Source organism: Dermochelys coriacea, chromosome 1 (genome assembly GCF_009764565.3).
Source record: "Dermochelys coriacea isolate rDerCor1 chromosome 1, rDerCor1.pri.v4, whole genome shotgun sequence".
Classification (NCBI taxonomy): Eukaryota; Metazoa; Chordata; order Testudines; family Dermochelyidae; genus Dermochelys; species Dermochelys coriacea.
Window position 1 is genome coordinate 139,257,180 of NC_050068.2, and position 27,519 is coordinate 139,284,698.

General features: G+C 39.4%; 1 protein-coding gene across 1 annotated transcript in view; it reads right to left on the reverse strand.

Moving 5' to 3' along the window:
* ADGRG2 (adhesion G protein-coupled receptor G2) overlaps positions 1-26,095 on the reverse strand; it is an 82,688-nt gene extending 56,593 nt beyond the window's left edge. The window contains 4 exon segments of the mRNA XM_043504577.1: positions 1,528-1,560; positions 3,644-3,697; positions 25,980-26,065; positions 26,067-26,095. Coding sequence (XP_043360512.1) covers positions 1,528-1,560; positions 3,644-3,697; positions 25,980-26,065; positions 26,067-26,095 — 202 coding nt within the window.
* Between the last annotated feature and the right edge of the window lie 1,424 nt (positions 26,096-27,519).

Sequence of the window (27,519 nt, forward strand, 5' to 3'; positions counted from 1 at the left end):
TAAGTGTGACTATGGTGAGATTATTTTACATTTGTTTGGTACTTGGAAGAATTGTGTATTGCCAGCCATGGTAAGTGAAGTCTTCCCTTTATTCTCAGAACAGATACACTGCTATGTTTGTCTGCAATGTGTCTGAACCTCATCTTCTTGTGGGACCACCAGCAGGTGAGCGAAGATGGATTAAGGTTTCCTCGGGCCCAGTGCCAGAGCAAGGGGGGGGCCCTCCCCACCCCTTCCACCTTCAGCCCCGCCCATGGCCCCACCCCTTTCTGTCGTTTCCCTGGGGCCCACCCCTGTTCCACTCAGGGTCCCCTCCATTTCACCCCTCCCACAACCTGTTTGCTACTTTCTGCCGCCTTCACTGCGGCCCCAAAACCAGAAAAGCTCTGTCCCCCTGCCACAGCCCCAGGCCACAGCAGGGAGTCAAAGCTCCCGCAGCCCTGAGGCCATGACAGATAGCGAGCACTTCTCCAGTCCTAGGGCTGCAGCAGGGGTCCCGGTGCTGGAGCTTTCCCCGCTGCTCCCCTGGCTTCTGTCAGGGTTGGAGAATGCTGAGGGCTTCTCCCGCTGCCCTCTGGCTTCTGTGCCTAATCCACCACTGCAAGTGAGACAGGCTTGTTCAATCTCTTTACCAGTTCAATCTTTGGCCTGCACTGATGCTACCAAGAAGGATGTCAATCACAGCAAACTGAAGAGATTTTTATGATCTATTCAATTGTCCAGAAAGAAGTCACATAAACCAGGGCATGGCAGTCACATGATAATGCCTTTTTAACATTACTCAGGTAGGTCAGATTGGAACCAGGGATCTAGAGGTGAAAGGCTCTATATTATTTTACCATCAGTTCTAAGCAGTCCATTCCATCCTTCCTCTGATGACTTATGTTCATAAGTCACTCAGAGTATGTTTACACCACATTTGGGAGCAAACCTCCCAGTTCAGGTTTACAGACTCATGCTAGAACCCTAGAAATAGCTGTGGAGACAAGCTGTAGCTCACGAAAGCTTATGCTCTAATAAATTTGTTAGTCTCTAAGGTGCCACAAGTACTCCTTTTCTTTTTGCGAATACAGACTAACACGGCTGCTACTCTGAAACCTGCTTTGAAATTGTGACCTGGGCTGGAGACCAGGCTATTTTTAGTTCACTAGCGCTAGCACAACTAGCACAAATCTATGCTATTTCCCAAATGCAGTGTGGACATTACTTGGGAGCTTTTAAAAAGCCTATCCTTCATTCTCACAACTCCAAATTCCAATGTAATCATAACTACGGAATTGCTAAATTGCTGCTAGCAAAGTGGGATCCTGGTCCTTGATTCAGGCTCCTAGTGCTATGGGTAATACAAATAATAAATAAAACAACAACAAAATATTTTGAGTTTTTGAAAAATTGTCCTACGGCAAAATTCAGCACTGGTTAAAAACACGCATAACCTCACTAAACACAATGGAGTTTTGTCTGCTTACATCAGGTCTGAATTTGTCCCCAGTTCTACAGTTTGTAATGGGTAGAATAATTTCTCACCTGAAGTGCTTGTCTTTTCTAATGAAGTTGTATCTGTGAAAGAAATATAACAATAATAATAATAAAAAGTAATAAAAAATAAAATAAAAAGTAAAACATAGGGTAGATACATGTAGATATCAGATATGTTAATAAAATCTTGCCTGAAGCATTAATAGAGTAGGTGATAAAAATACCAATAGCTGATTCTGCCAAAGGGGAAAAAGGTTTGGGAAGAGGCATAAAATTAGTGCTTTCATTTTTTTGTGAGACTCTGGGACCAGATTTTCAATTGCTCATCACCTATAACTCAGGACGGAACTACAAGAGCTCAAGATCCAATTTAAGTACCTAGAAATGGCCACTTTTTCAAAAATATTCAATACCCAGCAGCTGACATTCAGAATAATAGATGTTGAGCACTTTTAGACACCTGGCCACTGATTAAGTGCCCGACTTGAAGTTGTTAGTAGCTGAGCTCTTTTGATAATTTTGTCCTTGGTTTTGTTTAATACTCATAAAAAGAGAGAGATGAGTCTGGCCAGTAGCAATTAACTTCCTCACCACTATTTTATTGCTGAATGCAGCCCTACCTGTCTAGTCCTGCCAGTCTAGTCCTGTGACTCTCTTGAAAAAAAGATTCCCAATTATACTGGACTGTGGCAAACTATATGTAATATGAATTAATTATTGTACCTCAAGTAAGATGTGTTTGATAACAAATGAAAAAGGATGTAAATAAATACTTCAGCTATATACATGAAACAAAATAAAATTATATTAATACAAGCCATGAAATAGAAATGCAGAAATGTTTGGGGTTTTTTTTGGAAAGTCAGGGATGTATGCAAAAGCTTATTCATGAACACACACATTTTAAAAGTATTTCCACACAATATAGCGTAGAAGTAAATAGTGTTCAGAGGGCAACCTAGCTCAGATGTACCATGTGACACCTCAATGACAACTTCGAAGGGTTCCATACAACAACTGCTTGTCAATCTGTCAGAAGAGACCAGTACTATGTTTTTCAAAGTGTTGCTAAGAAGGCAATTGTCATCAAAGAAACAAACACGATAAATATACTAAAGAATAACGATTACATCAATTAAGAGAGAATTGCACACAAGACATAAGCAACCTATTTCATGATACAAAGGAGGACAAAAGGCTTCTGTTTCATAGGTTAGATTATTTTGAAAATAAATTTATTTTGGCCTACCATTTTACAAAATCCCTTGTAGAGTACCCCCTTACTCCTTGCTCATGAAATTAACTACTTGGCACAAATGGCCCTTCAACTATCAGGATTCTTTATGATTACAATTAATTTTCTAGAACAACTGAGTAACCCAAAAGCAGGGATTAGAAATGGTGGACATTGCTAATAGATATTGTCTCAGCTGGCAGTGGGACAGTGGATATTCTGTGAGCAACCAATAAATGAGGCATCAGTATAGAAATTGCACCTTGGCCTTAGCTACAGCATTTTGTTTAGCATGGACATTCAATTAATTAGAAATGTGGCAGATAGGGACCAATTCTGCACAGCAAGGCTGCCTTTTGTAATAAAAATAATACATATATAAAATTATTTCTATTTAAAAAGTAATAGATGCCAAAAAAGTTTCAATAGTGTTAAACAGTAAACAGCGAGCTGTGTGCTTGTGAACCAATTTTATTCACCCACATTCTGCTATAAATAATATTTTTATGGATGATGTTTATCCCCTGAACATATTCCTGAACATCTTGAAAAGTGTTTTTGGTATTTCTACCAGCTGCGTTTGTGTGGTGGGAGAAAATCTCCATGTTGTCTTCACCTTCCCTTCCATCCCCCACAAATTATTCACTATTTAGTGGGCTGTCAAAGGCTATTGGCCAGGCAACTTGAATCTATCATTCCATTCCTGAGAGAGTTAGTGCTAAACTGGAGTGATTCCACTAAGAATAGAAGAGTTTGTCTTCTAAACAAACAGACAATTTTATTCTTATGAAAAAATAAAACTAGACTGATGAAATATAGTAACTTATTTACACAGTAGCTTCTTTGCATTAATTCAATTATCATGAGGCAGACACTTATCTGTCATAAATTTGCAATAATCAGAATGTTACAGTTAAGAGATTTTCTTACCAGATATGGATACTGAAGATTTTGCAACTGATGATCTTGAAGTTACATCATTTGCTGTAGAGAAAAAAAATTTAACATAGTTTGTTAGAGGAAGCTGAATTTATTCAGATAAAAATATAACTATCTTTATTGGTCTACCATTCAATCGTGTTAACTGGGAGTATTCACCAGTAGAGGGCAATACCTAACTGCTAAAAGGACTTTAGCAGAATCTCTCTGGCTCCAAGAGAAAAGAGAGATACAAAAGCGCTTTTGGAATACCAACACAGTCCTTAGGAATATAGAGGTATCACTCTGATCATACTAATATGGAGAGTCTCTTTTCTATGGAAATTAGACAATTTGTATTACAAAATGTAAAGAAACCTCAGCTCATTTTTGCTGGACATGATATGTTGAGCTAAACTAAAAAAAGTAATTATGAAGAACGAGGAGTACTTGTGGCACCTTAGAGACTAACAAATGAAAGCTTATGCTCAAATAAATTTGTTAGTCTCTAAGGTGCCACAAGTACTCCTCGTTCTTTTTGCTGATACAGACTAACACAGCTACCCCTCTGAAACCAGTAATTATGAAATACAGCTAGATGAAAAATATCCTCAGAGATATTAAACCATCCATGTATGCTTTATGGCAGTTTCCCCTCAAGTTGCTTGCTAGTTTTAGCTAATATTCTGTCCTATTGATAAAGAAAAGGATTTTCTCAAGGAAAAAGTCCAACATAAAGGCCAAATCACTTTAGTCTCATAAATACAGTAATCCTATTGAAGTCAAACTGACTTCAGTGGAGTCGTTGATTTAACTGAAGTTACACCAGGGATCAATTTTGTCAGTAGGACTATCTGAGTGAGACAATCAGGATTTGGCCCCCAAGTTGAAGGCCATGAAAAGGGGCATGGTGAAAATTGCCTTATAAACCAAATTGTTATGATTCAATTGTTATGATTCAATATGAAGTATGAAGAACTACTATTTATTTACACTAAGATCAAGCAGACACAACGTTCCTGAGGGCAAAAAAGCAGATATCAGTTTTAAGTCCTATAGAGGATAGAATCAAAGTCAAGTTACAATATTTAATCCCATAAGAAGTGTTCTAGAACTTCGTGTTCTAGAGTTGTTCTGTGGAAATGTTTGGGTTTTTTAATATTATTGTGATTAGTCATTATGCCATCTATAAAGCTCTTTCTAACTCCACATTGGTCTTTATGGAAGTTCTTTAAGATGTAATATTATTTAAGTAATATGTATAACTATCTTTGTGGAAATAATAGCGATGAGATGCTTAACAAAACAGCTGCTTGTGAAGGTGAATGGAATACTACATAAATTAGTTTCTTCTGCTTATCCCATCAACTGGGGTTGCCTCCATGAAAGCATCCACCATCTTCATCTGTCCAAGGCAGCACTAAAATTCACTTGTTTTCCATCTTCTTTGATGCAATCCAACGATTGCTTCCTTGGCTTTCCTCAGGGTCTCTTTCTACCACCCTCACCTGCCATGCTATTTTCACCAGGTCCCCTTCATTCATCCTCTGCCTATGTCCAAACCAGTGAAGTCAGACTTCCTAGATTTTGTCAGCCACATCATGGATTTTGACTTCCATCCTAATACTTTCATTCTGAAATCTGTCTCTTCGTGTAACTCCTCTTATGGTGCAAAGACATCTCATCTCAAAACACCCATAGGCATTGAACCTATGATCTGTTTATTGCCCATGCTTCTGCACCATAAGCATTGCAGGGTGCAACATTGTTCTATACAGTTGGGCTTTTAGTCTCAGTGGCATATGCTTGTCATATACAAACCTTGAGATGTTATTCCACACTCTTCCAGCACTCCCCACTCATGTTCAGACTCATCATCTTTCATGACCCAGTTGCTAAAGCGCTTGAACTGGTCAGTCTACTTACTAATCTCTATGTTCATTTCCCTGGGGCACCTCAAATGACTCACAGGTCCTCAATATTATTCATGTTCATTTTCATACCATGCCAGTTTAGATGGTCATACCACTGGCTTGCTCTTTCTGCTACGTCTTCTTTGAGGGTGCCCTTCTTGCTGTGTCATCTGCATATAGCAGCTTCTCACTTTTTCACATTGGGATCTTCCTGCTTATATAGTCCATCAATATGTTAAACAGCAGTGGCCTTAGAACCAACCACTGATGCAGTCGGACTTTCAAAGGGACTTGTCATTTCAAAAGATGTTTGGATCACTGTTTTAGGTGATCTATACAGGGCATTCACCATAGTTATTAAATCCTCTGACTCTGCATATTTCCCCAGCACTGGTGTCAGAATTCTTCTGTCTACTTTATTTCCAATCCTGCTTTATTGTGAGAGTTTCCTACATTTATAAAAGCCCAGAAGCTGTCCTGTTGGTGCTCTAGCTGCTTCTCTATCCCTTGCTGAACTACAAACATGGGTTCTGTAGTTCCTCATCCTTTCCTAAAGCCAAACTGTTCTTGTTCAAGGAGGGGTTCCACCATTGCCCTAATCCTAGCATCCAAGATGTGTCCAAGTATCTTCATCTCATGTAACAATAGCTTTATCCCTTGGTAGTTTCCACATTCATGGACGCTTTCCTTCTTCTGTATTGGGATCCAGATAAATTTGCACCAGTCTTTGAGAATTCTTTTGTCTCGGCATGCAGCTTTAACCACTCTGCTCATCCATCTTATGCCTCTCTCACCCAAGACTTTTGCCAGGTCCTTTGTCACTGCCTTACCATTTTTCATTTCCTAGACTGCGTTTCTCATCTCCTCTGCTATACCACATGTTGGCAACTCTTCCCTAAAAGGGTTAGCCTCAAGAGGCTCTCAAAGTATTTTTTCCACATCAACTTCACTTGTTCCTGAGTTTTCTAGCAGTCTCCCCTGATCATCATTTACAAATGGTGTTATAATACCATCCTCCTTTCTTCTGCATCTTATTTTTGCAATGCTATAGTCTTTTTGCCAGCCATCTAGGGGTTGTTTAAAGGTTGGCATACAAATCATCTAGGGCACTCTCTTTGACCTTCTTCACTGCCTACTTGGCAGCTCACTTTGCTTCTTTGTATTTATGTTCCTTTACTCTCAATGGAGTCATTTAGTTTTCTTTACATACCATTTTCTTTTTCAGATTGCTACTTGCACGTCATCAATCCAGCACTACTCCTTTCCTTCCCTGCCTTTTCCCGATTTGTACTGTCCATAAACCTCTTCCACCACACAATCCATGTTCTTCTGAGTGGTTCCACTCCTTTTCAGCCAAACATTTATCCTGTACTGCTTGCACAAACATCTCTGCCGGACTTCCCCTTAACTCCCGTACTTTAATATTGATTCTTTTGAGCTTAGTTCCCTCCTTGTCCAACACTCTGCTGGAATTTTTGCCACAAGAGGTTTGTGTTCAGTGCTACTGTCTTGCTAGGTATCACTTTGCAGTCCATAACTCAATTCCTCTGAGATTTCCTTACCAACATCATATCAATTTGGCTTTGGTTTCCACCACTGGTGTATGTAAACAAATGACTCACTCTCTTTTGGAACCATGTATGAGTTATCATCCATTGGCTGACAATACAAATGTCTAGTAGCACTTTTCCTTCCTCATTTATAGTGCATAGACTGCATTTTCCTAAACACATTTCACAGCACCATCTGTTTCTGTCTGTTGTGTGCATTCAGATCACCCAGCCCCTCAGGTGTTGCTGTGTCCACTATTGCCTGCCAGTCTTGAAGGAGACTCTTCTTTTCTTCCTCATCACATCCTTGTCGAGGTGCATATGCTAATACCACAAACATGACTCACTCTTTAACTTGGACTCATACAGCCATCAGTCTGTCACTTACTCTAGTAATTTTCAAACAACATCTTCTTCAACTCTCCTCTAACAACCACCCTGATTCCGTTACGCCCCCTTTTGTCACCCACATGGAAAAGTTTGCAATCTAAGCCTAAATCCTTTGCTGCGTTCCCTGTCCATTGTCTCCAGTAGACACAGAACATGACACCTCTCTTTACCATCAGCTACTTCCATACCTTTTCAAAATTATAAAATTATAAAATATGTAAATTAATTATTAAGATGGAAACAGCTAAATAAGCATTATTGGAATCAATCTGTGGGGTTAAAGTGGGTGAGAAGGAGAATTATGCTCCAGTGTGCATTCAGGCTAGTATAACAAGTAAAATCCATCTCCTGCACAGGCTTGCTCACCACTGGCCCAATCTTACTAAGTGCTGAGTACCTCTTGCCAAGGTCCTCAGTTCCAATTAAATTAATGGGCATTGACTGTTCTAAGCTCCTTAAAGCATCCCACATCTTGAAATGGTCAGCATCTTGCAGGGTAGGGCCCATGGAACTCACACCTCTTCTTCCCCCTACAATAGTTTTGCTACCATGAAAACAACTATGTGAAGGGGACTTGCTTGGGAGGAACAAACAGATGAGCAGCAGCATCCCTTTTATATAAAAACAAAATGCTACTTATTCATATTCTCTAAGATTACGGCTCCCTAATCAGGTCACAGCAACAGAAAACCATATAAACAAATTTCTACTTTCACCTCTCCTCCTCATTCAGCCCCCTGTGTGGATTTTGTAATGTTTAGCAGGTCAAGCCCCATTAATCACTGAATGCATTAGAATACATAAAGAGACAGTTATTCCTGGAATAATAAACTATAAGCCAGTTGCAGATCTGGAGGCACCGCATGCAAGGGGAGAGAGCATTTTCTTCTGGATCACAAGCCTGCCTCCACTTCTCCAACAGCAGTGTGAGGAGTATGGATAGGAATTACTACCACGAGTGGGGTTTTCTATTTGTCAAAGTGCAGGTTCAGGCCCATTGTTAGTATTTTATATTCTAATTTGCCACATAATCATTAGATGAATAACAGTTTCTTTGTTGTTCAGGTTTTTACCATTTCTAAACAGAAATAAAAGAAGCAGATCTTTCTGGATAAACATAAATAATACTTTTTACATTACCAGATTCATGAATATCAGTTTAAGACTGTAAAAATATTTTTTAAAAATCTATGCGTTATTCAAACTCTTAAAATTTTCACATCATCTCCCACATTGTTGGACCTAATTTCTAGACAAAGAAGTAGCCAAAGTTTATTTTAAGAAAACTAAAAAGTCCAGTCTAAGATTTCCCCATGGCTGACATACAAAGTGTTTGATAACAAAATCTGGACTAGTGCCTAGGAGGAAGGATTTTCCTCTCAGGTTATTAATTTGTTGAGATAGGGAAAGAGAAAATCCTTATATAAATAACTGATGTCACCATCTCCTCACATCTTTTTCTAGAATAAAAAAATATAGTCATCTTGAACACCATAATATGAATTTACAATGGTGGATTTTAGAATTTTCAACAAGCAGAGATTGCTACATGAGGATCTCATCATCTGTGTATAGTCTAAAGAGAAAAAAAGCGTTCTTCGAACCGGTATGTCTCTCCCTTTATATGAAAGAAAAAACAACATATTTCCAGGAGATTTTTTAAGAAGAGCCAATATCACAAACTGAGTTAAGATGGAGTTATGGTCAATAACATTCCTTATTAAGTAACAAAAGCAGTAACTCCTAGCCTGTACTGGTACCACTTTGCACTGCTCCAGCACAAATAGGTCCCAAAGCCACAGTACTCACTCCAGGAGAATGACCTCCATGTGTAAGGACAGGGACAAGTCTTTCTGAGATATAAATCTAGCTTAGCAGTTTTACACCACTGCCGTCCGTACTGCCACTGTATAAGGTTTACCTGGGGAATAAGATTCCTTGCACCACAACAGCACCCAGTTCCCATAATGGCCCCTTAAATCAAATGACAGGTTTCAGAGTAGCAGCCGTGTTAGTCTGTATCCGCAAAAAGAAAAGGAGGACTTGTGGCACCTTAGAGACTAACAAATTTATTTGAGCATAAGCTTTCGTGAGCTACAGTTCACTTCATCGGATGCATGCAGTGGAAAATAAAGTCTTACTTCATCGGATGCATGCAGTGGATTTCCACTGAATGCATCCGATGAAGTGAGCTGTAGCTCACGAAAGCTTATGCTCAAATAAATTTGTTAGTCTCTAAGGTGCCACAAGTACTCCTTTCTTTTTAAAGCAAATGGTAAACAACATAATTTAGAGCAACTGAGTTGTAGGGAGGATAATTTGTTAATACTGGTGAGGCATTTAGTATCTAGCTAAACAGGTAATACTGACATACTAAAGACTTTTGTCCTGTCTTACTTTGCTTCCTATTCATTTTAATTGAAGAAAATGAAGTCATCTTCATAGCTCTAACCTTCCAAGTTTGACTTTCCAAGTCACAATTTTCTTCTAGCTCCACACTAAATTGAAAATTTTCAAGTTTCCACTGCAAAAGTCCGTACCAAAAAAGAGAACTACACAAAATTTCTGATTTTGAATAGAGCTTGAATAGAACAGCTTATAATACAACACAGGACTACGTCAGCCACATCACTATATCCTCTGTTCATGTCATATTTTACAAACTAGGCTGGGGCAGTATTTGGATGGAAGTTTTCCAAGGTACACCTTGGCAACTGAACAGGGAACACAGTATTCTGTGACTCATATTTGGCCAGTGCCACAGAATGTTGTTAGTGGGTTCTGTGTTGTGTAATACTGAAATCTAGCTGATCAAGACTGTACATTATTTATATATATATATAATATTCAATGCCAGAAGGGACCAATCTCCCACATAGCATAAACTGTAGAACTTCCCTGAAATAATTTTTGTTTCAACTAGAGCATATCTTTAGAAAAACCATCTAATCTTGATTTAAAGTTGACAGTGATGGTGAATCCACTATGACCTTGGGGAAGCTAATTACCCTCACTGTTAAAAATGTACGACTTATTCCACTCTGCATTTGTCTAACCTCAGCTTCAAGCCATTTGTTATACCTTTCTGTGCTAGATTGAAGAGCTCAAATATTTGTTCCCCATGTAGATACTTATAGTCTGTAATCAAGACATCTCTTAACCATCTCTTTGTTAAGCTAAATCGATTGAACTCATCATTGTAAAGGCTTGTTTTCCAGTCCTTCAGTCATTCTCATGGCAGTTCTCTGAACCTTTTCCAATTTATCAACATCTATCTTGAATTGTGGACACCAGAACTGGACATAGTATTCCAGCAGTGGTTACAACAGTGCCAATTACAGAGATAGCAGAACCTCCCTACTCCTACTCGGATTCCCCGGTTTACACATCCAAAGATTGTGTATCCTTTTTGGACACAGTATTGCACTGAGATCTCATGTTCTGCTGGTTATCCACCATGATCCCAAGTCTTTTTCAGATCACTGCTTCCCAGGATAGAGTCCCCCATCCTGTAAGTATGCCCTACATTAATTAAATTATTCTTAGATGTATATATTTACATTTGGTCATATTAAAATGCATGTTTGCTTGCACGCAGTTTACCAAGAGATCCAGACTGCTCTATATCACTGACCTGTCCTCTTTATCGTTTTCCAACTCCCACAATTTTGTGTCATCTGCAAACTTTAACAGTGAGGATTTATGTGGAGAAATCAGGTCAGGAGCAGACTAGGATTTTGAGGGGGTCCCTCCCGACCCCTTCCGCCTGTGGTAGCTCCCCCCTCCACTGGCGCTTCTGCTGGGGAGCAGGGTTGAGGCACAGTGGCCTGCCCTGCTCCGCCTATCCCCTGCACCAGGCAGGTGGGCAGAGCAGGGCAAGGCCCCGCATCCCAATCCCGCTACCCAGCTGGAGCGCTGGGCAGGCAGAGCATGGCAAGCTCCTGCGCCCTGATGCTGCTCCCTGGCTGGAGTGCTGGGCGGACAGAGCAGAGCAAGCCCCCGTGCCCCAACCCTGCTTCCCAGGAGGAGCGCTGGGTGGGCGGAGTGGGTCAGGGCATTTTCTGGAGGCCCCCAATTGGCCAGGTGCCTCTGGGCACAGGTCCGTTGGCCCAGTGGCTAATCCATCACTCTATCAGGTGACTGAGAAAGATGTTAAATATTGTAGGCCAAGAACCAATTCCTGGGGCAGATCCCTAGTGTTAGAAGGTCATTTAGACTCTCAGATATTTATGTGAACATGTTAGGAACACAATATAGATTGGTCTTAGAAAATTAGATCTGATCAAAAAAAATTTGTACTGAAAAATCTTTCCACTGAAAAATATAGTTTAATCAAAATTGAATTATTTTTGCAGAGAAATGTCAATTCCAACAAATAATTCTATCTCCAGCAAGAACTGTCAGATGAAAAATTTTATTTCAAATAGAATAAAATGTCATTTTGGTTTTTGGCTTTGTATTTGTATTTAGTGTTACTATGACCTACCACTGAGGGAAATTCCTGCCATGACTGCATCTCAGAACTTTGCTCGTGAACTAACTGAACAGCTCTAACACAGGAAGACCAATGCAGATACTATTCTAAATGGTTAAAAGAGGCACTCCAGCCATATATAAATAAAAAACAGGTATAGTTAACATCATATTAAATGCTCAGATTCATATTTATCCATTTTTTCTGTAAAAAGGCAAAGTGCTGCTAACAATGAATAAACTGCCACAATTTTTGTCAAAGTAAAACATCCTGTCACGCAAGGTAACAATAATGGTGAGGAATAAAAACCCAATCCTGAAATTCTTCCACACACATAAATCCCATTTACTTTCCATGGTAGATTGAATCCTCAGGAGTATATGATATTTTCAGAGCAGTTTAGTTTTACATCTTAGGGATCGTAGTGAGCCCTAGGGCCTATGGTGACTTAAAGGTGGTATTATGGAAGAAAAGATGGGTTACCTGTTGTGATGCTGTATGATTGAATATGACCATTTATATTATTGATATTGCCACTGTTATACAATTGCAACAAATCTTGTACAAAGTATGGCATGTAAGGTGTCAATGGAAAAGTTATGATTTGCTAAGTATGATTATCCTGTTTATATGCACGTATCATTTTTGTATCTAAAGTTATGAATATTGGCTATGTACTGGCATCATACATATATATGTCCTTTCCCCCCCTGCTGCTGGTGATGGCTTATCTTAAGTGATCACTCTCCTTACAGTGTGTATGATAAACCCATTGTTTCATGTTCTCTGTGTGTGTGTATATAAATCTCTCCTCTGTTTTTTCCACCAAATGCATCCTGTCACGCAAGGTAACAATAATGGTGAGGAATAAAAACCCAATCCTGAAATTCTTCCCACACATAAATTCCCATTTACTTTCCATGGTAGATTGAATCCTCAGGAGTATATGATATTTTCAGAGCAGTTTTAGTTTTACATCTTAGGGATCGTAGTGAGCCCTAGGGCCTATGGTGACTTAAAGGTGGCATTATGGAAGAAAAGATGGGTTACCTGTTGTGATGCTGTATGATTGAATATGACCATTTATATTATTGATATTGCCACTGTTATACAATTGCAACAAATCTTGTACAAAGTATGGCATGTAAGGTGTCAATGGAAAAGTTATGATCTGTTAAGTATGATTATCCTGTTTATATGCACGTATCATTTTTGTATCTAAAGTTATGAATATTGGCTATGTACTAGCATCATACATATATATATGTCCTTTCCCGCCCCTGCTGCTGGTGATGGCTTATCTTAAGTGATCACTCGCCTTACAGTGTGTATGATAAACCCATTGTTTCATGTTCTCTGTGTGTGTGTATATAAATCTCTCCTCTGTTTTTTCCACCAAATGCATCCGATGAAGTGAGCTGTAGCTCACGAAAGCTTATGCTCTAATAAATTTGTTAGTCTCTAAGGTGCCACAAGTACTCCTTTTCTTTTTGCGAATACAGACTAACACGGCTGCTACTCTGATACATATATGTTGTATTCCTGGGGAACACCCACCACAGAAAATTTACATTAAGCCCAGACAGCTATATGTTGATGGCCCATCAAGAACATTTAGCTCTCACACTGGGGCATAGAAGAAACTCATTCCTTCCAGATAGCTCTTCCTGAGAATGCATTGGCAAGAATATGGCAATGGCTACCCCCTGTGAGTTATCAAGCCAGGTCAGGACATGCAATATGCTCATGTGACCCTGGACTCCATCTTAGGCCAGTAACTTTCCACAAACAGACACAGTAAATTTCCAAAAAAAAGTACTTGTGGTACCTTACAGACTAACAAATGTATTTGAGCATAAGCTTTCATGGACTAAAACCCACTTCATCGGATGCATGCAGTGGAAAATACAGTAGGAAGATATATATACACAGAGAACATGAAACAATGGGTTTATCATACACACTGTAAGGAGAGTGATCAGTTAAGGTGAGCTGTTACCAGCAGGAGAGGAGAAAAAAACAACAACACCTTTTGTAGTGATAATCAAGATGGGCCATTTCCATCAGACAAGACAAGAACGTGTGAGGAACAGTAGGGGGGGAAATAAACATGGGGAGATGGTTTTACTTTGTGTAATGACCCACTCACTCCCAGTCTTTATTCAAGCCTAAGTTAATGGTGTCCAGTTTGCAAATTAATTCCAATTCAGCAATCTCTCGTTGGAGTCTGTTTTTGAAGGTTTTTTTGTTGTAATATTGCAACTTTTAGGTCTGTAATCGAGTGACCAGAGAGATTGAAGTGTTCTCCGACTGGTTTCTGAATGTTATAATTCTTGACGTCTGATTTGTGTCCATTTATTCTTTTTCGTAGAGACTGTCCAGTTTGGCCAATGTACATGGTAGAGGAGCATTGCTGGCACATGATGGCATATATCACATTGGTAGATGTGCAGGTGATCGAGCCTCTGATAGTGTGGCTGATGTGATTAGGCCCTATGATGGTGTCCCCTGAATAGATATGTGGACACAGTTGTCAACGGGCTTTGTTGCAAGGATAGGTTCCTGGGTTAGTATTTTTGTTGTGTGGCGTGTGGTTGCCAGCGAGTATTTGCTTCAGGTTGGGGGTCTGTCTGTAAGCAAGGATTGGCCTGTCTCCCAAGATCTGTGAAGTGATGGGTCGTCTTTCAGGATAGGTTGTAGATCCTTGATGATGCACTGGAGAAGTTTTAGTTGGGGACTGAAGGTGACGGCTAGTGTCGTTCTGTTACATGGCAAAGGATATAAAAGACCCCATAGATATCTCTATTTTGCCTCTTTCCTGTCCTGATTCTCTGGACTGTGGTTTTACAACTAAAAGGAGCATTTTGAACTATGGATTGAGGACCTTCCAATCTTTTGGAAGTTACCAGAGAAATTTTACAAGCCAGAAGTCTATTCCATCACTGCTACAAGCCTAATATGAAGAGTTGGCAATTATTTGTATTTATATGATCTTTTAACTCTTATTAACTCTCCTTCTTTTCTTTTATATTTAGACCTTAAGTTTTAGTCACAAAAGAATTGGCATCAGCATGATTATTGGGTAAAATCTAGGTTATATATTGACCTGGCTGCGTGGCTGATCTCTTGGGATTAGAAGAGGCCTATATTGGTTGAAATTTTCCGTAACCATTCATCATAGAGTTCAGTGTCTTGATGGTGAGACAAGGGCTGGAATGTCCAAGGAGACTCCATCTTTGACTTTCTGTTAGCCAATGGGGTGATACAGAAATTCACTTTTGTTTCTGGCTTGGGATAATCTAATGCTAGAATAACCACCAGTTTGAGGTGTATCTGCCCTATTTCTCAGCAGTTTGTCCTGAATTTGGCATTCTCAGCTGTAACCCACTGAGGCACGGTGACACTTGTCACTGACTGTTAGGAGGAAAATGGATGGGAGACAACTGCAAAGGTGCTTGTTCATCAGGGGCCCATTTCTCTTTGTGACACATTAGCAGTGAAAATGGCCAGCTAATTCTGACAGCCTTGAGAGTTGTACCAAGCAAACATGGAAAAAGTAGGTGTAATATCTTTAGCCCTGCTCTGACATTACGTGGCCCTTCAAGATTTCACTGTAAATGCAGGGACTTATTTAAATAAACCCCATTTGAGTCTACCTCTCATATAGCCTAGGGGCTGTGGTGAAGCTGATTACCTCATTTTTTCTGGAAGACTGATTTTCAAAGAGCACTTTGATATCACAAAAGAGGGAGACAATGAAAAGCAGGAAAAGAAAGAGAAAGGTCAAAATTAAGCTTTTTTAATGGGTACAAAGCACAAGCTATGTGAGTCAGCAAACAGGGACATGAAAGTCACAGAATTTTCCCCATGTTTAGTCTTCTTGTTGAAACACAAAGGTTTCTATAGGTTTTTAAATTTCTAAATTCAAGAAAATAGTAATAGGAATGACAAACTAACTTATTTTTTTAGCCCAATCTGGAAAAGGCTCTCTATCTTGCTTATTTCATGCCCTTTCCATATCCTCCATTGTACAGTAATAAACATAGCAGTAAGTCCCAAAGGAATTCTTTCCACCCAACTTGTAAAGCACAGTTGAAATCCTCACTTGGGATTCCCCTTCACAAGCTGAGCAGTGGCCGTGACTACACAGTAGCTTCATTCCAAACTTTTGCCCAAGGGCTGGAGTCTCAGACTCCGCTCCCACCTCTTACGTATTTGGGGATTATGGCAGAAAAATAAGAGGGTCTCAGGGCCTGGGCTCCAGCCCGAGCCTGAATGTCTACACTGCAGTTTTATAGCCCTGCAGCCCATGAGCCAGGTCAACTGTGGTTGTGCCACAGGTCTTTTATTGCAGTGTAGCTGTACCTTTTAGGGGTTCCACAGACCCAAGAAATTGTTCTGGTTGACAGCGCCAGACTGAACTGTGTGTCAGGCAGAAGATGTCCTCTCCCTTGGAAAATCAAGGGCAGAGAAGGTTTGTATAGATCACTCACCACCTCCAAGTTACCCCGCCACTAATAGACCCTTTGTCCCCACAAACCAACTCCCCTACCCTCTGAAGTAGCTCTAGAGTGATTACTACAATTATAGCGCTGAAGTAAAGAAGAGGGAGAGGGCTGCACAAAGAAGAGGACACCAGGATACAGTCTTGAGGACTGGACAGGAAAGCCTAGAGGACGCAAGGTGCCGAGATATAAACTGTGAATTGTGTTCATGTAAAAGAATTAAAATCAACAATTTTTAGGCTGCTAGTCGTAGTGAAAAATAACATATTTTTAATTACACACTGTTTCTATGAGTGAGCCAGAGACTGTAAAGCCATACTTACTTTCCTCCTTCTGGTTTTAAATGTATTTAATTGTTTTGGGGTATTTTTAGATTTATAAAAGCCATCCCATGCTCTCTGTGGTCCTTACATAAATAAAAATACAACACAATAACAATTCTAATATTTACAATTAGTACATGTTACTGTTTAATATGTAACCTAACGGTTTAATGTTTAAACAGTAAATTTCTTCCGATTGTTAAATCATTATTAGAGGTGACCTGTAAATACCCCTTAAAAAAAAAACCTAACTGTAGAGTTGTGCTAAATGTCCCATATAGGAAAACTAATATAGGCTTTCCACATGTATGTAATTTTAAACTCACTATTCCCCTCCCCTTTATTTCAATGAAGTCACAGATAGCTTTATAGCAATTTGTGCTTTCCCCTGCATGCACTATAGTTGTGACATCACTAGTCTAGTCCATGTTAGAGCAACTCACCAAACAGAAGTCTATCTTGGACACTGAGCAGATATAATTTCCTTTACAGATTTGTTTAAAGCATCCAAAGGGGATTATTAAAGGATGGATCTGAGTTTTCAATCTGTGGCACTGCTTCTTTATAAGGCACTAGTTATCACTTTTCTGAAATAAGAAAGCTGCTAGCAGAAGCCTGAAAAATATAAACTGAAAAGTACCGGCACAGACTTTATGGGCTTGATTCTCCACTGCCTGGCAACTTGTGTAGTTACTGACACCTGCACAAAGCGTATGTTCTACCATTTTGATTGTCTGCAATAAACTGATGATCCAGGAGTCTGTGTGATTAAATCAGAGGCAAGAGTCACATTTATGCCTCAGACTTAAAAGTTGTTTGTTGCAAAGCAATACTAGACCAGCGGAAGGAAGTAGCTCCTGACATCCTGGTCATGATCTTGGAGGCTCTGGAAATTCCCTTGAACCCTAATCCTGCAGGCATTTAAGCCTGGGGCTAGCAGGACTTTCCCTGCAAATGCTGCTGTGGGCCATGCCAGGGTCCAAGCACTGGAACTGAAAGCAGGGAGCCTGTCTCTCCAGTGTTCTCAGTGCCCCTGCTGCTGATCCCTGGCAGGATGGAAGAGAAAACTGCCTCATTTGAATACCGAGGGGACAAGAGACGGACAAAAGGATAGATTGGGACAAGAAGCTTGGGGATGGGAAAGAGTGAGACAGGAGGCTAGTGGAGGAAGAGGGAAACTAGGATTGGGATTTGGGATGGGAGAGACTGGGATTGACTGGGTAGGAGACTGGGAATGAGAATCAGAGGGGCAGGGGGATGGAGAAGGGGGAACAACACTGATCTGATGGGAAACTGGGTGCAGGGGAACAACTGTTACTGGCTGGACAAAGAGAATGGGACAAGGAGTTGTGGGGGGGCACTGAGATTAGACGAGGAGCATGGAGTGTGAACTGGGAGCCATTGGGACTGGAGAACACGGGCTGGGGCGTAACAACTAGATGCCAGAGGTGTTAGCTGAAGTGGCAAAGGATTGTGCAGTGGATCTAAAGGTTACAAGCCTGCTGGCAAGTCATGGGGGTCAATATGATGCCAAATGATGGAACAACATCTAAGAATTGACAGGGTGGTGTAATCTCCATTTTACAGATGGTGAACGGAGGCACAGAGAGAATAAGGTAGAAATATCTCTAATTTTGGGAGCCCAATTTAAGGCCCCCCAAGAAACGATTTTTGAACTGCCTTATCCATGAAACCATCCTTGCACTTCCTGTAATCCCCAGCCTCATTACAAAAAAATTGGCAGGGGTCCTATAGGCAACATCTTTCTTTATGACACAACTCTGATTCATCCCAGAGCAGGTCCATCTTGTGCACTGAATGAAACAGGGGACCTGTCTTTAAATGGTATGTGATCATATAATTAAAGACGTATCATAAAGCATGCACATTGAGGCCAGGCATGTTAAGGTTGCATTTCTTAACTTCCGAATGCTTGAGTTTGCAACATTAATGTTTTTATCATAGTTTATGTGTAGTTTTACAACTATATTACAATGGACGGCTATGCACTATTTTTGTGTATATTTGCATTATTTCCTCCCACCAATAGTACCCCTATACACCTCCAAATTATGCAAGTTGAACACTGTGTTATATGTCAATATCTGGTATAGTGGATAGGGCAGAAGCCACAGACATTATTTATCTTAGGAAGGCTTTTGGCAGAGTCCCACATGACATTCTCATAAGCGAACTAGAGAAATGTGGTCTAGATTAAATTATGGTGAAGTGGGTGAACATCTGGTTGAAAAGACATACTCAAAGAGTAGTTATAAATGGTTCATTGTCATACTAGGAAGATGCATCTAGTGGGGTTCCACAGGGGTCTATCCTGGTTCCGGTACTATTTGACATTTTCACTAATGACTTGGAAAATGGGGTGGAAAGTATGCTTATAAAATTTGCAGATACCAATCTGGGAGGGGTTGCAAGCACTTTGGAGGACAGGATTGGAATTCAAAATGATCTTGAAAAATTGGAGAATTGGCCGGAAATCAACAAGATGAAATTCAGTAAAGACAAGTGCAAAGTACTACACTTAGGAACAAAAAAATCAAATGTACAACTACAAAATGGGGAATAACTGGCTAGGTGTAGTACTTTTGAAAAGGATCTGGGGGATATATTGGATCGCAGATTGAATATGAGCCAACAGAGTAATGTTACATATTACTTGTCTAAGCAACCAAGTACAATTTTTCTTTTAAAAGGTATATTATGAAGATTAACAGATTCAAACTTCTCTTCACATAGACCTTTCTCAGCAGAATAGTTGAGGTTACACTTACTTCCAATATAACTTTATGATGACTATGCCCATAGCTGTCTTTTTGGACTGAAGCTTTTTATGCTTGGCCTTCATCTCAAAAGTGAACTTTTGGAAAACTGGAAGAAAATCCAGCCAGCCACTTTTCAAATAAGAGTGAAAGGGAAAGTGAAACATGTACATTTAGATTAGAGGGAAATTTAAGACTTATTTTGCTTATTAATAATTCAAAAATGGCTGAACCAAAATCTCCAAGTCTGATATACTTCTACAATCTTTCAAGAGGAATGATATCTTTGCTAAATTATGGCTGCCTTCCCAGCCCAACAGGAAAAGGGGTTGCTGCTCTCAAGCTGCTGATAAGACAAGTGGCATGAGAGACTTCAAAAATGCCTTATTGAAACACATATAGCAACCATCACCAAGAATCTTCCCTAAAACTGAATAGCAAACTAGATTAGACATTTTTAGAATCGTTACATTTCTCTCCCCCACTTTTCTCCAAACAACTTTTTTTCCTACTTGGTATTTTTAATATTAGAAACAGCAGATTTTCATATCTCCCTCTTTTGCTGGAGGAAGCGGGTAGAGTATTTGGAAGACATAAAGATTGATAAGATGGGTGAAGTAATATCTTTGATTGGACCAACTTCCGTTGGTGAAAGAGATGAGCTTATGAGCTTACACAGAACTCTGCTTCAGGTATCAGAGTACCTTTCCCAAACCAGAAGAAGAGCTCTGTGTAAGCTTGAAAGACTGTCTCTTTCACTAACAGAAGTTGGTCCAGTAAAAGATATGACCTCACCCACCTTATCTCTCTAATATCCCGGGGCCCATATGGCTACAATAACACTGCAAACATGAAGAGTGACATCACAATTTCCCCATGTTTATTCCCCCTCCCCGCCCCGTTCCTCTGGCGTTCTTCCTCAAAACTGCTGGAAATAATGGCCTACCTTGACTATCACTACAAAAGGTTTTCTTCTCCCCCTTTTCCCCCCGCCGCTCTCCTGCTGGTAATAGCTCATCTTAAGTGATCACTCTCCTTACAGTGTGTATGGTAACTCCCATTTTTTCATGTTCTCTGTGTATATAAATCTCCCCACTTTATTTTCCACTGAATGCATCCAATGAAGTGAGCTGTAGCTCACGAAAGCTTATGCTCAATTAAATTTGTTAGTCTCTAAGGTGCCACAAGTACTCCTTTTCTTTTTGCGAATACAGACTAACGGCTGCTATTCTGTAACCTGTCACTTCTAGGCTATAACTTGCATCTCACTTACTTTCTCCCTCCCATTAGCTGAAGCTGGAGAGGACACCAAGACTGATAAAATCTAAGACTAAGTTAAGGTATGTATTTTATGTACAGAAAATGAAAAAGAAAGTTCTAATAAGTGATATTAACTGTTCTACAATGTGCTTGCTGGGTTAATTCCTTCTTACTGATACATCGTGCAACTCTACTGAAGTCAAATCCTCATACAACCTCAGGATCAAATGCAAGACTCACCTTTTGACATATAGTTTCCCACCCATAACAGGGATGAGGAGGTAAAGAAAGATCATTCTACCTGAGATATAATACTTCTGTATTATGTTCAGATACTACAGTGATGAGCATAGTATAAAAACTAGACAGACATCAGATAGACAGAAGTGAGAAGAAAATATGGTGCATGGTAACTAGAAATTAAAAATACAGGCCAGATCCTCAAGTAACACTAGCTGAGGATCAGACACACTTTGCGTGCAAAACATGGACCTGTTAATGTTACTATTAGCATCCTATCCTGTATATTGTCCTGCATGTGTTTAAATTCACAGAGCTAACATTAAATTAACATAGGCCTGAATCCTGAACTTTTTTCAGGCAGACCCTGCAGCCATTCAGAACCCCACAGAAGTCACTGGGATGCTGTGTGTGTATAAAGGTCTGCTAAAGTGAAGCTGTTTGCAGGACTGGGGACATAATTTAACATTTGACATTATACAAATTGGATAAACTGTAAGGCCTCCAAACCTTGATGTTGCCTTTTAAAATTTTTTACTGAAAACTAACAATTGGAGAATTTTATGGAGAAAAGATTTCATGAAATTAAAACCAATATCAAAAATACAGAGGTTCGGTATCTGTGGTCATACCAGCATTAGGAAAAAATATTGTTTTTAATTGTGACATATGGTACTTACCACATGGCAAAGTGTTACTTTCTTCTAATGTGTGATTATAGATCCAATTTTTCTTTCTCCAGCCTATAATATTACCATCTTTGCAGCCAGATATTTTATCTGCTTCATTCCACATTCTGAACATGTACAGCTCACCAACCATACCCATAGCAGAAGATGTGGCTGATGATTGTGAACAGCCAAGTAAAATCTGCCCATCTGCAATAAGGTCTTTTCTTTAACCAGTTTTTGGCTTCTTTTTCTGTTCCATTTATAAATAGCTTCATCTTCTTGTATTCACTTCTCCACTCTATGCACACTTGGTACCAGGTGTCCACATTAAGTTTCTCCATTAAGTTTATTTGGGTGCCAAACATCCAAACTGTCAATTTGTCATGGTCGCCTATAAGTCCAAGTTCATACCCATTTGCAGAGGTAGTGCTACCAGGTCTTTTTATATTGTATACAAACGCAGTCCAGGGATTACTGGAAGTCACTAGCTTAAGGTACACACAGACTGTGAATTCTTTCAGGGCAGGCACATGAATTCCTGGTGACAGAGACCAAGCATCTTCACATGCAGTCTTAAAAACAGCTCTGTATTGTCCTAGGAAACCATCCTGAGCTAAATAAAGAAAATGTAACTTTTGAATAAATTCTTTTATAACGACTATTTAATATAACATTGTAATGACCACATGTATTAACATTATTAGATTTACATAAAATTTGCCCATACTATATTTCAAGAAATGTCCTTTTTCCCTTTGTTTTCTTTATTTTTGTTGTTGTTGCTCTGTTCCATCTGCTTGTAAAGGCTTTGAGACAGCACAGCTCCTATGTGAATATTTAAAGTATTGACCCTGTAAGTTATTTCACAGTTGCCCAGTGACTGGAGCAGCTTGAAAGATCAGAACTTAAATGTATCAAATTTAAATAATAAAAAGTTCAAGATGAAATAATTATACAGCTCTAAGTGGCCTTCAAATCATTCTTTAAGATTCACCTCTGTTGTGATGCCTACAAAACCTTGACTGATGACCACCGTTTTGTAGGTGGCAAGCAGTGACTAAAGCTTAAAATGCAAAACTTGATCATTATACTGTTACCTTATCTTCCCACTTCCCTCTCCAACCTGTTTCTGTGTCTATGAGTTGTTTCCTGTCATAAACAAAGACTAAAGCTCTTTGGGGAAGAGACAGTATTTTTACTTCTTTGCCGTACAACACCTTGTACTGTGGGGCTATGATTCTTAATTAGGACCTGTAGCGATGTGCATACCCCACTACTGATATGAGAGAGAAAGCTGGGGGAAGCTGACTATGTAGCTGACCACAGGTGTGGATGGCTTAATCAGGGCCCAGCTGGCCCTTATAAGAGGGCTGTGGGCCAGAAGCTGTAGGAGTCTCTCCCCAGCCCTGAAGGGAGAAGGGCTAGGTGCTTGAGAGGAAGGTACCTGAAGCTACAGCCTGGTAAACTCTCAGGCTGCAGGCCTTGGTGGGCCTATAAGGTACTGGGGCTGCAGAAGGGCAGCCCAGAGATAGGTAAAGGTAGCAGGTCCTAACCCCTTGTCAATGATGTGTGGCTATCGCAGACTGCAGTCTGCCCCAGTCAGTGGGGGCTAGATGATGACTGGCAGTAGCCACTCAGGCAAGGTGGGTTGGGGGCCTCCCCTAGGAGGGAAGACCCAGAGTTTGGGGGTACTGCTGGGGCAGAGCCCTGAGGGAATGGGGCATGGGGGTCTGGGAGGGACCACGAGGCCGGTGGCAGGCAAGACACTGCTTGCACAGGGTGCTCTGAAGGCTGGAAAGAGCTAATTCTCAAGATGACCAGCAGGAGGTGCCATGTTGGTGTGTTGTCACTTGCCTACAGTACCCCTAGGCACTATCCATAACACCAATAATAAATTATCATCATCAGAGTTGATTGCTCTGATATTTTTCTCTTGCATCTGAATGCAGAATAATTTGGTGAACCAAACACTGAGATGTCGCTGACCAAATAAGCTCACCTCTCCAAAGCTAATGCCACTCTAGCACTTATGTGTAATGAAAGTGTTTGCACAGAAATCCCTTACTGTGCTTTGATAATTTAGCTTAATGAATAAGCAGAAAGGTAATTGAATTGTCCCTGTTAAATAGTGGTATCTGAGATTACCAGTTTTTCCCTATACTTAAAATCTGTGTAATAATAATGGTTAGCAAAAAAAAAAATTTTCAATGGCTTCTACTGTAATAATACTGCCCTTGATATTTTTCATGAGTGTGAAGCACTGGCTCTCAATATAGTCATCTTTAACTGACAGGAGCTTGGATTCTCAGTATTTTTCCAAACCAGGAATTAGCAATTAAATGTGCCGTCCCAAGCATCAATAAAACTATTGGATACATGTAGATATTTTCAAATGAAAATATTTTAAATGACTTACTAGTTAAGTGAAAGTGTTACATATTAAATAAATATATTCTTTGTGTTTCTGCAAAGATAATCAAGTGCATAATAACTGGCATCTATAAGCAAATGTGAATATTAATTAGTAAGTAATTAGAAATAACAAACACAGGAGCACTTAAGCACCTGAGTTATTTACATTAGAAAGGCTGCAATAGAACTGACTAGTCTTCTGATCAAGTGTTTATGTTGCCAGGATCTGGTATATAAATAGCAAGAGAAGTCACTAATTTACCTACAAGTGCTTGTCAATTGTTCACATCTGATTTACAAAAGCCATTATAACTAATGAAGTCATAAAAATCTTTACTTCATTATATACCTCCACATCTTGTAATTTTTCTTCACTGGGGTTTAAAAGGCATTCAAGGTACCTTTTTAAAATGGTTCAGGTACATTTTTCTTGAATGACTGGGAAGTTTGAAAATAAAACTTGTTTGCTTAAAGTTACTTTTCTCCCTCCTTTTTACCCACAGATCTATTTGTATATCTGGGGATAAATTATGCCACCTGGTGTGATATTCTAGAAGTCAGACAGTGCTGGAAGTCCTTCTCAACCTTCCACCTTAGTGTATATAGACAGGGAAAAGGCATAATTTGGCACCTTATACTAGGGATGAAACGAGGTATGGAAGAATGGCTAGTGCTGCTGGCAACCAAAATGGAAAAAATTCAGGGTGGTGTGAAGCTAAGGCCATTGATCATTCCATTTACCAGATTAGGTGCACTGGAGGGAGCATTGGCTACAGCTGTTGTGTAGGTGTGGGAAGGGACACACCTCCAACTGCTCCTCCAAAGCTCTAGAAATGTCTTTTATAGAGATAACGGTTCAAGGCACCTCTGCCTGAGTGAATGAGTAAGAGCCATCTGGAGAACTTCAGTATGTTCAGAACTAGTCCATCATATCATTGTACCAAATTCCACTCACTGGTATAACCCAGTATAGTCAATGGTGTCACACCATTTGCTAAATGTGTTTAAATTTCTAAAAACTCTGACTTCCTGGAGTGTAAATACATGATACAGCATAGGAGTCAGTTTCTAAAATTAAGCATAAGGCATTATCATGTATTTTATATATGACACATTTAACCTTTACCTCTAAAATTATCTAACTATTATCACTTTTCATCCTTAAATGTCAAAATGCTTTACAAAGGAATACAATCATCATTAGAAAAGGAAAGCGAGGCACAGAGGAGTGAAATCACTAGTCCAAGGTCAGACAGTCAGTGAGTAACAGAGCTAGGAATAAAACCCAAATCATTGGTCTCCCATGTCTATTGTACCACATACACAACAATGCTGCTTCCCTTATTTTTATTAGAAACAAAATAACTCTGTGAAGAATATCCATAAATTTGTTTGATCAAAAATGGCATAAAATTGCCAAATTCTGATATGATTTTGTTCCGTACTTTGGACCTCACCTCCTTTTTCCATGCTACAGCCAAAGAATGGCATAGAAGCAGTTACACCACCTCCATGGTATATTACTAATAAATAAGTTGCATTTTTATTTTTCTCACCATAGCTAATTAAAAATTACTTATACCTGATGTTCTTATTAACAGTAAAGAGAGAATGTAAATATAGAATTGGATATTTGGAAGTGCTCAGATTTGACCTAACTGCTCCCATTGATGCTATGGGAATATTACCATAGATTACTATGTGAGAGGAATTTGCTCAATCATGAGCATGTGGGGGGGGAGAAAAATCCCACCCATAAAATTAATGATTACATAGTCTCTCTCACACACTCCCTCTATCAATGTTGGATGAGTAAGGAAAAAGATATCTTACGTATGTCAGCGGTAGCCAGAAACGCGTGAAGTAAAATGATAGCTAGAGAAATCTTGAATTTCAGTAAAAGCTCCTGGACTCTGCCAGCAGCAGTGCTGCACTCCACAGGCAATCATTCTAGAACACACAAGGGGGAAAAAAAATCATATTCTATAACAATGATCGGCAAAAGGACAAGATTGTGGATATTACATTAGATGATACTTCCGAGACATGGATGTAAATCTTTTAAACTCTGCTATTATACTCAAATGGGGCTTATATCTTCCTGTAGAGGACTAGAATGTGGAAATGACCCAAAAAATCTTAAGCATCTTTTTTTTTTCTTGCTATAACCAAAAGTAAGTTTATAGATGTGCACTTATTGCACTAGGAGGGATTCTATTACAATTTAAAGCAAAATTTCAAAGCAGTCCCTTTAATACAAGTAGTGTATAATCTGTAAAATATATCTATCTATATATATAAAATCTACACCAGATACTCTGACACATCAAAATTATATAATCTTCAAAAATATACCATATTTCTGCACTGTATTTTAGGTTGATAGGATCCCTCCTATTTGCAGAACAGTGCACCTTTGTATTACAGCTGAAAAACAGGCCATTGCAAGCATTCAGATAAAATATTTATAGTATAAAATGAATAGTCACTATAGATAAACTATGACAGGACAAGTGCTGGTACAGGAGATGTAGCTTGAACTGCTCCCATCAGTCAATGAGAGTTGCTGAGCGCTCAGCACTTTTGAAAATCAAGAAAATCTATTTAGATATTTAAAACCTTTAGGCAACTTGTGTTTGAAAATCTTGGCCAATGACTTTGCAGGTACTTGCAAGAAAGTGCTGATATTTAAAGGTCTATCAGAATGTGTTAATAGGATTGTTATCTGGGAGGGAAAAATCAAAATGTATCCACCTTTAAAAAATGCCAACTGCGCTGCAGAAGGGTTGTACTAAACAAAGACATGAGGGGGGGTGGGAGGAGGGAAGTGGTTGGACCAGTATGGAAGCAATCTGTATGTCTCACTCAAATGTATCTTGAAGTCAAATATAGAAAATACACATTGGCCCAAACTCTTTAATAAGAGAATACAGCATGAACATCAGACAGGGCTTCCAATAGCTATACAATAACAGTATTTCTAGTACAAAAGAATTCCTACTGTAGTGGAACAATGAGTTTAGGTAAATTTATTGGAATGCATGAAACTAGTATATTATGCATTGTGGAGATACAGTTACACAGCCTATAATTTGGAATATTGAATATTTGAAATATTTTTGAAAATTCTGAAGGAAGGAAATGTCCCAATATTTTTTAATCAATTGGAAGAAGTTAAGGTACTGCCTATCATGGGTAATGTTGTCATGTGTGCTACAGAAATTAAAAACCTCAAAGAAAGGTCCTTCAGAGAAAAACTCAGTTGAGCAAAGGATAAGAGCCTAAAACTGCACAAAAAGAAATATCACATTAGAATGGCAGAGTTAGCTACCATAAATCATGAGTCTTGCCAAGAATGAGTTGAAACTAGATT